Genomic DNA, 14,436 nt, shown 5'->3' with positions numbered 1-14,436 from the left:
GTTTGTAGAGACATGTGCCATATATGGATGAGAATGTCCTGTGAAAGACAGTACCAAGTTACGAGTCACACGAAAGGTAACACAGGAGGAGAAAGGATTACCATATTGCTGTCAGACTTCCCATAACTTATCAGCCATGACCTTAAGTCATATCCAATGGCTTACCACTGTACCTCTCTATAACGCTCGCCAGTGATGGCCACCCAAGGCAGTGCCTAACTGTTGTTCATTTCTAAACACAACATGACCCCTATTTATCAGGAATCCATGCTTCCTTGTCACAGCAACACTTGAAACACAACCATTAGTATTATGGTGTTAATGGCAGCCTACACATGGGACAGTAATACCCTAGTCTGACTGCTGGTAGTATCCAATCAATGGTCCAGAATGACACAGAACGTTTCAGGCAATCCATTACCTGTTCTCGAATGGCATGCACAGATGTGAAGGTGTAACAATGTGCTTGGTGCACAATACGGTGATACACCCTTGTGGTGGTACAATGTATTTGAGTGAAATCTTGATGACAAGTATGGTTGCCCGTACGTTCCCGAGCAGTCCAACAGTGGACAACTGCCACACCTGAATGCCCCACAAATTTGGATATTGCACGATTTGACCAACTGGCCAAATGGAGACCCACAAGGAAGCTCTATCAGGTTCTGATAACACTGTTTCCCCTTATATATCCTACCTGTCCTGGTAACAACACTAAACTCCAACACTAGTGCACTCTAATGGCTGTTCAACCAGTCAGGGAAAATTGCTACTTTAATCATTTACATACCTGCCAGTAGTGTGTATGTGTACAAGATTACATTGATGTCCAGCCTTGTCGTCTCAGTGCTTCAGTATTTTATGCAATGGATAGTATTAGACATTCCGTGAAACTGTTCACAGATGATGCTGTTATCTACAATGGTTGCATTTGAAGTTTTTAAAAAGAACAGTCACTAAATGGTAGTGTTGAGATGTGAAATCACTGTTGTGATTCTTAAAGTTTATCTGGCAAAATGAGTATTCCATGAGGTTTGAAGACTGCAAAGGGATGATGTTGACATCTTGCCATATTTTGGCTGATAATGACATAGCCATATTGAGGTTGTCAGTTGAAATACTTTTGCAAGAGTTGACATTAATGTCTGCAATTCCAAATCTCATGGAATTGTTAAGGCAATTGCAGATGAAATGCAATAAATCCAGATTTGATTCCCAGTCCTGCAACAAATCTTCATTTGCCACATTAGATTTATAAAAGGTAATCTTTTAATTTTAAACAACCAACTTATAGGTGATGCAGTTGAGACATGACACTGCTATTGTTTTAGAATCTGTTGTCTGCTATTTTTAAAACAATGGCATCTTAGAAATTGGCCAAGTAGCTTGTTTGTACTGAGCATTTAGAGAAATAGTGTTGTGAAAAAAATGGAAATTTCACATGTAGGTTTTTGTCAGATTATTTTTTTATGGTTTAGGGCAATGTTAGAAAAACGTGACTGAGGAAAAAAGAAATCTGTACACATCTTAAATAGGAGACAAAAACTTGGATATTTTCATATGAGCCAGAATTTGAGTAGCAATCAACTGTCTGGATGTTTGAATATGAACTGAATCCAACAAAAGGGGTTGATTTGAAAGAACTTAAAAACCATGACATGCATTCCGAGAGACATTCTGCAACACATCTGGCACAATAACATGTCAAAGACAAGGGCTGTCTTAGTTCAATGCTACACAATTTAGAGTCAGTTCATAGACCAATTCGAGGGTAGTTCTAGGAGTTAACTGAGCTATACTATCTAGGCTAAGGAATGTCCTGATCATAGCCATAAATATATCACATTTCAGATTGTGTAAAAGTACTTTTTGATACTGGTAATAAAAAGACAGTAAGTTTCTGACTGCCAGTAATTAATGTTTTCTTTGTACTGTATATGACATGCAAGAGGTGTGTTATTTCTATGAAACAAATGAAAATTTTTCTTAGTTCTTAACTTCTTCATATGGTGTTAGAGTTATAAAATTTTAAAATCATTCTCTTATTTAAAAATTCACTTTAAATACCAATGATTTTCTTCCAAGGTTATTGAAGAAGAAAAGTTACAAGAAAACTGCAAGATAGTGGGAACATATATGCTCACAAAACTCTCTGAACTACGAGACAAGTTTGACTGCATTGGTGATGTTCGGGGAAAAGGTCTAATGATAGGTGTTGAAATGGTAAAGGACAAAAATCAAATGAAACCAATGGCTGCATCTGACATTTTAGATATTTGGGAAGAAATAAAGAAACACGGCATAATTATTGGGAAAGGAGGTGCCCAAGGAAATGTAAGGAATAATCCATTAACAATAAATATGTTCATTTATTGAAGGCACAAAGTAATTAAATGCTTTCACAAATAGTGCTCTAATCATATCTTATTGTTCGCAGGTATTCCGCATTAAACCACCGATGTGCATCACCAAAGAAGATGTAGATTATACAATTTCTGTACTTGACAAAGTTTTGACAAAATATGTAGAAAAAACAAAGCACTAAAAACTGAACTACAAACAAAAATGGCACAATCATTTTGACCTCATCCTATGAGTCTACAAATTTATTTCCCTTTATAGTTATAACAAACATTTTTATGTAACATGTGTTTATCAATTTGATTTTATCACATTCTAATACATCCATAAAATTATGCTGCAATAACAAAAGACAACATAACAGGATTTATAAGACGACTTCTTGTAAATACTTGTATTTGTGTAAGTAAACATACACAAAAAATGTTTTCCCGGATGTAATTAATACCTGACCTATCTTTGGCACAATCACAGCCCTTAAAATATTTCAATCAGCAAGCTGCCTGAAACATTAACTGAAAATAAAAATGTCATCACTGTCTGACCAATCATCATGTAGTGCAATGAGTAGGTACAGATTTAACAGCATTCAGTTTATAACAAGTTTCTGTGAAAACACAGAAGTTGTGAATATACATGCAATTCATGTAAAACTATACTTTTTCAATATCCCCATAGTTTACATATAAATAACCAAAGTGTGACATTTAATGGCAAAATAAATAAAAAAGAAATAGAAAATTATACAACAGACAGATTGAACTGACTGATTCATTCTGTATTAAAACTAAGCAAAAAGCAGTTCTAAATCAATAAATATAAAACAATACTGATTATGTCTTTCAAAAATTTGATTTCAGTGCTGTGGTGTAATGTACCATGTGTGTCAATGGTAACTAACAAGAATCATGCCACCTGACTATACGATGTACTATATAGCGCTTTCCTTAACTCTTGACGAGCTTTCGTCAATACATAAGCCATGAGGCACACACCAACTGTGATCTGAAAGAAAAAAAAATGATAAAGCAGAGAACATACTAATATATTATAAATTATATATTTAAGTATTATATACTGATTGCAACGTTCCCTTAATTTATGCTTATAGCAAAGCAAGACTGCTAAGACATCTAACAATGCCAAAATTAATAACACTCTTTCTTATGGGAATGCAACTGCTTTGTTCCAAGTAAGAGATTATTCCATGTCACACTTCAAAATTTCATTATTAGAACAACATTTACACAAATATTTACAATGTATTTATGTAACCATATTTTCCAATCAGTAGATTATGCTGAAAACTGCCAATGGGGGGTTTTTATTTAATATGTGATTCAATCATTTGTTTACGAGTGTTCCCTGGAAACACTCAGTGTGCCTTAACAACCGCAACCACCAACACCAAAAATAACAAGTTGAAAGTATATTCTCAAACTTCAAAGCTAAAGAGAAAATTTGACATGGTATGCACATGTACACACAATGAGAGACTGCAGTAAAAACACACAAAAAAATGGAAAAGATATAATAAACTTGACAAGATGAATATAATGATTGAGCCAATACTGCACCATTTCATGAAACTAATGTGGAATCAAAGAAGAGAGGTCACATTATAACACAGTGGGAAAGCATCAGGGACAGTACAAAGAGGTGACCATAAATAACACAGATAAACAGAAATTAATACTAGTACTACCGGGACGTTTTTGTTTCCGACTACCACTGGGGATCATAAAGACCTCATGTAATTTATGTGGGCTATATTGGCAATCTTTTAATGAACTGATATAACAACATAAATTATAGCTGTTCAATGTAGCAGTCATCATTCAGTTTTCATAAATGTCACATTCAAGAGACAAACAAATAATTTAAACTGGAGTCATATTGACACCAGTGGTACTCAGTGCCAAATACTAAGAATAAATTTTAAAGTAATGTAAATGTAAAAACTGGACAAGAGCAAGTAGTAGGACTCATGCTCTGATGGTTCTGTACAAACATAACTATGTATACAAATGATGATGATGATGATGATGATAATTTGTTTGGCTCAGTGTACTGGTGCGAGTCTTTCATTCGGACTCCACTTTGCCGACTTGCGTGTCCCTAACTTACCCCAACTATCCAACTCAGGAAAAGGGACCTACAGTTTAACGTGACTGGCTTTGGGAACTGAAATGGGAATCCCTGGAGTGAAGATGACGTACTTTTCCTGAAATACTATTGAGGAGATTTAAAGAATCGGCATCTGACATTGACTGCAGAATGTATCTACTGATGCCAACCTACATGCACAGAAGGACTACAAAGATAAGAGAAATTAGGGTTTGTATGGACAGCTATTTTCCCTTCACTCTATCTGCGAGTGGAAAAGGAAAGGAAATAACTAGTAGTGGTACACGGTATCCTCTGTCACGTACCATACAGTGGCTTGTGGAGTATGTGTGTAGATACAGAATATGGAACCTGAACCACATATTGTTTCTGTCAACTCCTCATGTGGTTAAGAGCCAAAGGCTACAATATAATGAAGATTTTTCATCTGTAATCTGTCTAAGATTTGATCCCATGGCCTCTCAGTTCCCAGGCACATGCTTTACCGCTAACTACCAAGCCTGCTGCACATACAGAGTCCGCCAGAAAAATGTATATGCACGTTAAGGAACAAAAAGTATTACTTATTTTACATTTAATACTTGATCACACATGTACAACCTTCAGTTTAGCACATGGTTACTTTAAATGTTCAAAATGTTCACCACTAGCAGCTATACACATAACAGAATGACAAGAGGCCACCGCAACTACGTCAGCCCACGTTACAGTGGAGATTGCTGCCTATGTCGCTGTAATCTCCTGCCAAAGTTCCTCCAGCATGCGTGGCTTGTTTCGATAGACGTTATCTTCCACAGTTCCCCACAAGTAAAAGTCCATAGGTGTTAGATCTAGTGAACATGGAGGGAACTCAATGGGTCATCTTCGTTTAATCCAATGCCCCGGAAAACTGTCATCCAGGAAAGCTCTTACAGCTAGGTGGTAGTGTGGTGGTGCCCCATCCTGCTGGGAGAAGACCTCTTCATCAGCTCCGTAAAGTGCACGTATACCTGGCAAAATTGATGTGCATAACATTTCCAGGTACACATCTCCAGTGACAGTAGCATCAAAGAAAAAGGGTCCTGCTAAGCCCCTAGATGGTAGTCCACACCACACATGAACCCTTGGTAGACTGACCGCTTCATCCACATAAACATGCAGATTTTCCGGTGCCCAGTACACACTGTTATGCCGATTCACGGTTCCACTAAGTTTAAATTGTGCCTCGTCACTCCACACTACCTTCATCACAAATTGTTCATCATCAGTTACCGTTTGCTGATACTATTCGCAAAATTGCATTCAACTATCAGGATCATCATCATTAATTGCATGCAGTAATCATGGAATGTAAACTTTTCACTTTGCAGCTTTCAGAATTCTTCGTACACTTTTATTGCCAACTCCCACTTTATGTGCACAATGCGTAGCAGACTTCTGTGGAGAATAAACAAACGTTTCCAACATGAGAGCCGACGAAGCAGAACTTGTAGCTGTATGCTGTTTTCCTGAGCTTCCTTTGTGAATATCACAAATCGTTCCATGCAATTCAAACTTGTCAATGATGCATTTAATTGTTGTACAGGTTGGCGGTTCTGTTTCACACTCCCGCCTCCAATGACGTTGCACTTCAACGGCATTATCAAACTTGAAAAACCACTTCACAATACATTTTTGTTGCTCGAATGTCAAGCATGCTCCAGCCATCTTGTTTTCTCAATACCGAGATGGAAATACTAACATCCGTTGAGCCAAAGATCATACTGCAACACACTCATAACTCAAATCTAATGACAATATCGATATCTCTATAGGGCCTGAAAAAGAGTGTATACATTTTTCTGTTCATCTAGCCCTATAGGTTTTAATAAGTGAGTTTGCGATGTATCAAAACATGGAAATGCCCATACCTTTTGATTGTACTGACTAACAAGCTTCAATTTTTTTACACTGCCAAGGGATCGCAGACCCTGGTATTTGACATAAAATTCAACTTCATACCTCTACCTGTTCCTGAGAAATAAAGGGTCTTAACAGAGAGACACAGAGATGGTCAACAAAGTGATCTTACAAGGGTTCTGTTTACCGATTGAGGTATGGAAGCCTAAAAAGGTACAAAACGTCATTATTGGATACAACTGACTCAGACAGAGAAAGCCATACTTTGAAAGTAACAGTTTTGAAACCCAGGGAGATATATTTCCAATGCGTTTATGTAGTCATATTGACCCCACTAGTACTAAAGGGTTAAATACAAGAGAGACTAACTTTCAAGCATGTATGAAAAACATGTCTTGTTAAGCTGGGAGAAGATGCACGGAGGTATATTTTGGCACTCTGGGAAAGGCCTGTAGGGAAAATTCTCTTTTCTACAGAGACAGTGTTGGACAAACTCGAATGCAAGACAAATACAAGTGAAATATATAATCAGAACCATATCAAGGAGTATTTTACAATAGTCCATGTTCAAGGTGCTTATTGTATGAAGGTATTTCGCATAGGCTCATTCGATTTCACAAGACTGTATCTTCTTCAAAAATGAAAACAGAAATTTGGGATGCATTTTAAGTAATGCAGCGAAACTAAAAGTTTAATTTGGTGCCAATGAGTTGCCTTTTTTTCTGGGGGAGGAGTGTTGTGAAAGACTCCATCACATGATTTTCCCTTCAAACAATTTTGGGTAAACTGTGATGCTGGGGGTTGTGAAAGAGTTCGTCATGTGCTTTTTTCATTCAAACAATATTGGGCAAACTGTGATGCTGCACAGCAACATGCTCACACGAATAAGACAATGTGTGGATGCTTGTTGTATGTCTGGTGGAGGGCACTGAACATTTACAACATATAAATGAAACTTTTGGCCTTAAATGTAATGTACTCCAAGGCTGTATGTGCATGCATATAGAAGATATAGCCTTGTAAACTGAATGGTCAGTTTTAAAATTCACCCCAAGTTTCTATCTTCAGTTATGAAGAAGATACAGTCTAATGAAATCTTATTGATATTTGTTTTAAAAACATAGATACTATCTATATATGCAAGACATATTCAGTAACAAACCATAAAATGTTTTGGTGCAGAAGAAATGATTGTATCCTGTCCTTATCAAACTATGGAGAACTAGAAAACTAATTCTGATATTGTCTACAAGCACCACTTTAATTGTAGCTGGATGGATTTATATGGTTATTGTGGTGCGATGCAATAGCAGACCACTATTGAATGTCTTTTACAAGAGAGAATTGAAAGTGATCAAGCACTAATTGCATACCATACTGAATTCATTGCACGATCAGGAACACATACTAGCAGAAAGTTAATGGTGACTGCAAGCAGAGTTCACAAATTATGATGTCACATAACAATGAAGCATTTACAGAAGACTGATATGATTTGATTTTTTATTGGTCCAGTTTTATCATACAGCACAAATTGTACAATTGATATTGGACAGGTCAAGATAAGTTACAATAATATATAATATTAGCAAAATAGTAGGCACATTAAAAATAGGTACCTATTACAATTAATTTTGTTACGTATTCAGAAATTCTCTGACAGAATAGAAACAGTACTTTATTAGAAATGCCTTTAGTTTAGCTTTAAATATTGGATGAGTAGCATTTTTTTATTTCCTCTGGTATCTTATTGTGTAGTATTACACCAATGTTAATTATGTTCCTCTGATAGGTGGTTGTTCTGTGATATTTTTGATGTATATTTGATTTCCCTCTGGTACTATAGTTGTGTACATTTTTGTTCTGTAGCAGTTTGCCTGTTTTCAGGAGGTAGTCCCTAGTGAACAAGATAGTTTCATAAATGAATAAACTTGGAACATTTAGAACACCAAGTTCAGTAAAATGGGATTTACAGGACTCCATCTTTTTAAGGCCACAAATTATTCTTAGAGCTCTTTTTTGTAATCTAAAAACCTTTAAACTGTGAGTTGAGTATCCCCATAAAAAGATCCCATATCAGACTAGTGAGTGGAACTGTGCATAGTATGCCTGCAGTACTGCTGTTTTGCTTGTTGTAGACTTTAAAATTCTTAGACCATAGCACACAGATGATAGTTTTCTAGACAAGTTATTTATATGTGTGTCCCACTTTAAGTCTTGCTGAACCCATAGACCCAAAAATTTTGTGACACGTTTGCTAGGGGATCATTTTTAATTGTACTTGAATAGACATTTGATTAGTTGGAGTAATTAAATGAAAATCCACACACACAGTTTTTTTCAGTATTTATAATGAGTTTGTTTTTTGTGAACCACTCAAAGTCTTTTCATCGAACTTTCTGCTGTGGACTGCAAAGTTTCTGGACTGGATCCAGTGAGCAATATGCTGGTGTCATCAGCAAACAGGGCAGTTTTTGTGGGACTCATATATTCAACTAAGTCATCCACATAAATCAAGAAGAGTAGTGGACCATATTTTATTGGTAGTTCACTAGAAAGAAAGGAGTTGTTTCTTGTTTTATTCATTTTGTTGAATTCATACTGAAGTGATACTTTCTGCCTGCGGGTTTTTTAGGTATAACACAACCAGCTATGTGCTACACCTCTTACTCCTCGTCTATCTAATTTTTCGAGCAGAATGTTATGGTCCAGGACATCAAAGGCTTTTGATAGATCTAGAAAAATATCTGCAGCTAAATTATGTTGATCAAGGGATTTTAAAATGCAGTCTAAGAATTCAAAAATTGCTGTCTGTGTAGATTTAGACTTTCTAAAACCATGCTGTTGTACTGTAAGAGGTGCATATTTATTTATGAAACTTAAAAGCCTGTCATAGAAGAGTTTTTCTAGAATTTTTGAGAAGGAACTTAACTGTGACACGGGTTGGTAGTTTGATATTTTTTCAGAACCTTTTTTTAGTAGTGGTGAAACTTTTGCTATTTTAAAAAATATCCGGAAATACACCAGTTTTGGAAATACACCAGTTTTTAAAGAGAGGTTGAAAATTTTTGCCAAGGGGTTTGCTATGTGGTGAGCATATGCTTTTAATATGAAATCAGGTACTTCACCAAGACCACTTGAGATTTTATTGCTTAATGATTTAATTTTATTCATAATTTCACTGGGTTTGTTTCATAAACATACATGGAAGCAGTCAAGATCACAGACTTGGTGGAGAAACTTGGGACTGGTCCTTGACAGTGTACCTGAATGAGGTCTTCAGCTAGTGAAGTGTTCATTGTATTTTTCCACAACTGAATTTGGGTCTGTCACTTTTGAGCCTTATAGTGTTTATGATACATTCTTTTTCTTTGGAGCTGAACTACAAGTTTCTTTCTTTATAACATTCCACATGGATCTCATTTTGTTAGATGAGTTTCTTATCAAATTGTCATTCCACATAATTTTTGCCTATTTGACTACTCTACCATAGATTCTTTTATAGGCTTTTGAATAATCTGTGAATTCTTGGGTTACTCTGTATTTCTTACAACAGTACTGCAGAAATCTGTTTCTCTCACTGGAAATTTTTATGCCTATAGTTACCCATTGCTTATTATTGTTAGGTTTTACTGTTTTTATTACTTTTGAAAATGCTACATTAAAATAGTGAAGAAAGATGCTCTGAAAACTCATGTACATGCTATCAACATTGTTCTGAGTGGCGATGTTTTCCTAGTTTTCCTTCGCCAGTAAGAGATTAAAAATTCTAATGTTATCTTCAGAAAAGGTTCTTTTTTCAACTGCTTTTTCGGAACTACTACTACTTGTTGGCATTTCTATACACAGCAGCTGTGCCTCATGATCACTATAACCCATGCTCAGTACTCTGCTTGTGAAACTGTGATCTGTTTCTGAGATGAATAATTGGTCAATAATGGAATTTGGGCATTCTGTTAATCTTGTTGGCCAGTGTATTGTGGGGATCATATTGAATGTGTTGGTCATGTTTGGTGTTTTGGTGTACTCAGTACTTTCATTATTAGGGCACAAAAGCTTTAAACATAGTTATGAACACAGAAACAACTGTCTTCAATACTGAGAAATTTATTTAATTTTACGGATCACTCAAAAAATGCTAGGCACACGCATGCTATCAACTTCTGCCAAACAGTTTCAACTTCAGGAAGATTGTAGCTGACACATTAGTTCTTAAAACAGATATCACTCTCATCAACAGCTATGAAAAAGATTCTTTGCAATCAAAAGCAAGCCAGCTTTCATGAAGGATGATAAAATGTATTTAGTTAATACAATTGGAACTGTAACTTGAGCTTTACAAGTGCCACAAAACTCTTTATCCTTTCCACTACATACAGTAACTGCGAGTCAACCCGTTATTCACACAAGTGTAATTATTTGAGATTTTAATGGCTACAGTAATGGTTTAACGAGTTGTATGTGTCATTGGGAACATCAAGCTGCTCTGTGGCCCACAATACAAGGTCTGTTCAAAAAATTCCAGAACTTCACCCACAAATTTTTTCTATGCTTACCTTAACTTATTACGCATGATCTCCGAAATACTCTCCTCAACAAATGATACCCACTCCCAGTGACATTTCCACCTCTGGAAGCAGTCTTGGTACTCCCCTTGATGGATCGCGTGAAGTGTCATCTGTGAATTTTCTTATATATCGTCTTTATCATTGGAAATCTTTCTCATTTCAATGGGGTTTTCAACTATAGAAATAAAAAAAGTCTGCAGGGGCCATGTCTGAATGTGTGGGTGCTTTATCATGGTGCAAGAGCCATGAATTGTCTTGCCACATTTCAGGCTGTTACCTTCTCACATTTTCTAGCAAGTGTCGCCACACATCCCGATAGTACCATGGATTAACAGTTTGTCCCTGTGGCACAAATTCATGCTCAACTAATCCTTCGAAGTCAAAGAGAACTATCAGCATGGCTTTGACATTTCACCCGACCTGATGAGCTTTTTTTCGTCTTGGGGAACCTTTCCCGACCCATTGTAAAGACTGAATGTTGGTCTCAACATCGAAATCGTAGATCACATATCATTACCAGTTATGATTCTCTTAAGGAACATCTCGTTCTCATTTGCTCAATCCAAAAGCTCTTCACAGATTGCGAGGTGACTGTCTTTCTGGTCTCGACTCATGAGCCGTGGGAAGAACTTGGCAGCAACATGATGCATTCCAAGATGACATGATCCAACTTAAATGTTACATTCTTCAGCAGTCTCTTGCGCAGTTAGTCTTTGATTGGCATGCACAATTTCATTGATATTCCTGACATGAGCGTCATCAGTAGACATCGAAGGTCGTCCTGAACAAGGGTCATCTTTAACTTCTGTTAGACCATTTTTAAACCATGTGAACCATTCACAACACCAAGTACAACTTAAGCAGTCATCACCATAGGCTTCCTACATCATCTGGTGTATCTTTGTAAAGATTTTCTTGAGTTTCATGCAAAATTTAATGCAGATGGGTTGCTACTCTAACTTTGCCATCTTGAAAATCGCAAACAGTGTGACAACATTCTACTCAATACAGCACTGAACAGACATATAACCCTGAAACTTACGGCAGTTACTCATTAAACACAAGTGTGTGCAGAAGTGCCAACCCCATTTCTTTCCAACACACCATTGGTGCAAAATTAAGAATTTTCCAGAATGTTCTGAACAGACCTTTTATATCTCCTCAACAACCAAGTAAGCGCACAAGAGATGACAGCACCATAAGTCCTGTTGTAGTCCCTGCAAGTTGCGACAGTTGGATCAGGTAACTCATTTTCTTGACGGTCAAGAAATCTCTTAAGAACCAGTAGAATAACATATGTACTTCCTCCCCCTTCATACTCTCCCACACTATACATGAGGAACTCGTGGTCGTGCGGTAGGATTCTCGCTTCCCACGCACGGGTTCCCGGGTTCGATTCCCGGCGGGGTCAGGGATTTTCTCTGTCTCGTGATGGCTGGGTGTTGTGTGCTGTCCTCAGGTTAGTTAGGTTTAAGTAGTTCTAAGTTCTAGGGGACTGATGACCATCGATGTTAAGTCCCATAGTGCTCAGAGCCATTTTTTATACATGAGGAAACTCAAGATGACTGGACAGCCAAAAGCATTTCCTTTTTCCAGCCTCCAATACCAAACAAGTGAGTCAAGATAATTGTTTAAAATATTACAAAATGAGTTATAAAAATTCTGGTCTGATTTACCAATTTCGAACTGGAATGCCCATTCTCAAAATGTACACTTCGTTACTAAGCATAACTAGATATACAATATGGTGCCAAAAGGCATGAATAGCTTCTGTACAGGAAGCCAAACTGTGGGCAAAAAGTACTCTCATTAATAAGTTAGCCTATGTGTCACACTGCTAAACTTGAGTGACACTACCAGGTGTAGCAGTATGACACAAAGTCTAACTTATCAATGAAAGTACTTGTTGCCTGCAAATTGACTATCTGTACAGAAGCTATTCATGCCTTTTGGTACCATATTGTATAACAACCATCAGTCATTCCTATAACGAGGTGCGTGGTTTGAGAATGGGCATGTCAGCCCAAAACCTGGACTCTGCAAACAAAATTGTATATTCGTGCAACTAGGACAGACAAAATAAACAATTATGAAATTTCCTCATTATGAGCAGTTGTAGACCTAACATCCTGAGGCAGCATGCCTCGAATCAGCAAATTTACAAGTTGGGAATGAATTTATACAATGGAATAGTGACTCTGAATTATCACACAGTTTTGTATTCATACATTTCTTTTGATTCAAGTTTCAATCAAATATATGCTACCAACCTTAGAGAAATAACCTATGTTTATATATTGTAGAATATAGTGTGTGATATTGTTAATTGAGGATGAACTGAAGGAAATGACCCCTCAGAAGACAAGGAGGAAAGACAAAGCTCATACGGATGTATGGCCACAAATGCATTTCAAGGGAGGTCACCCACTTCAAGGTAGAGAACTTCAAGGCAGAGACAAAAAATGTTTTGACAGTTACCCCACTATCATCACCAGGCAGGTGACTTGGTAGCATGGGGCAAGCTACATATTTCCAGCGAGAACTGCCACTATCCTTACCATTTGCATGTGCAGGTCTTATTACCTATAGACTTGCCTCCACAACGACAGTTCTGTCACTGGTTCGAATCACAGGGTATCATCGTGCTGTAATTTCAGCCATCCATCATATTCCAAGATAAGGCCACCTTTCCATGAGGCGTTATTGTCAACCTTCACAACACCAAACTGTGAACTATCGAGAATCCCCACGGTACGGTGACAGTGAACCATCGGCACCAGTTCAGCATCAACATGTAGGCAGGAATTATTGGTGACTGCTTCTTGTGGCCAGCTACCCTTCTAGAATGCCTCATATGAGGCATATTTGCCCTTCCTGTGGTCGACCCTGCCTTCGCTGCTGGGAAACGAGCCTTTGGATGTACGAAGTGTAATGCAGTTACTACATTACAGTGCTCCAGCTTACTTCCCTCTTGAGTGAAGAGCTGAACTACCAGTACAGACAGAACATTCCCATTTCCCTGGTGTGTTCTCATGTAAGCTTTCAACCACTGAAACCCACATAGTCAAAGCTCTTTTATCTCCACCTCCACATGGGTGTACCTTCCCTGCTCCTTATCTTCTTGTTTGCTGCAGTTACCCCCCATTTAGCAAATCATACTGAAAATAGGTTCCCTTATAATCCAAATAATATTACTCAATAGTTGACGTCTGTCACCTGATGCTACAATGTTGCCACGTCTGCTGCCAGCGGCTACTTGGTTATAGGCAACACACAAACATAGGAAGTCATTTCACGTATTGTGTGACATGGTGGAATGTTGGAAGCAGCCATGACGGGAATGGAAGATGCTCTGTCTACAGCTGATTTTAAGCAACCAGCGAATAAACTGCAGCAGACAATGGGTTTTGTAGTTTTGAATTTAAATTCGTGTGCTAACCTACCCATAACCTAGTGTTGTGCAATGTATCCAGGAAATAGGGGTCAACAGTCTGTGGCAGAA

At 37.4% G+C, this 14,436-nt stretch overlaps 2 protein-coding genes across 3 annotated transcripts in view; one reads left to right on the top strand and one right to left on the bottom strand.

Annotated features, from left to right (window-relative positions):
- The window catches only part of LOC124787974 (alanine--glyoxylate aminotransferase 2, mitochondrial-like), a 188,286-nt gene extending 185,664 nt beyond the window's left edge, over nt 1-2,622 (top strand). The window contains exons 9-10 of the mRNA XM_047254987.1: nt 2,086-2,334; nt 2,438-2,622. Coding sequence (XP_047110943.1) covers nt 2,086-2,334; nt 2,438-2,545 — 357 coding nt within the window. The 3' untranslated portion in view covers nt 2,546-2,622. The remainder of the gene's footprint in view (nt 1-2,085; nt 2,335-2,437) is intronic.
- Nucleotides 2,350-14,436, bottom strand: part of LOC124787975 (transmembrane protein 64) — a 38,254-nt gene continuing 26,167 nt past the window's right edge. For both annotated transcript variants that reach the window (XR_007016046.1, XM_047254989.1), the window contains one exon: nt 2,350-3,366. Coding sequence is in view for 1 of the 2 variants with exons in the window: in XM_047254989.1 (XP_047110945.1) it covers nt 3,268-3,366 (99 nt within the window). In the remaining variant the exon portion in view is untranslated. The remainder of the gene's footprint in view (nt 3,367-14,436) is intronic.

This window comes from Schistocerca piceifrons, chromosome 3 (genome assembly GCF_021461385.2).
Source record: "Schistocerca piceifrons isolate TAMUIC-IGC-003096 chromosome 3, iqSchPice1.1, whole genome shotgun sequence".
In the NCBI taxonomy this organism is placed as follows: Eukaryota; Metazoa; Arthropoda; class Insecta; order Orthoptera; family Acrididae; genus Schistocerca; species Schistocerca piceifrons.
This window is presented reverse-complemented; position numbering and strand designations above follow the sequence as displayed.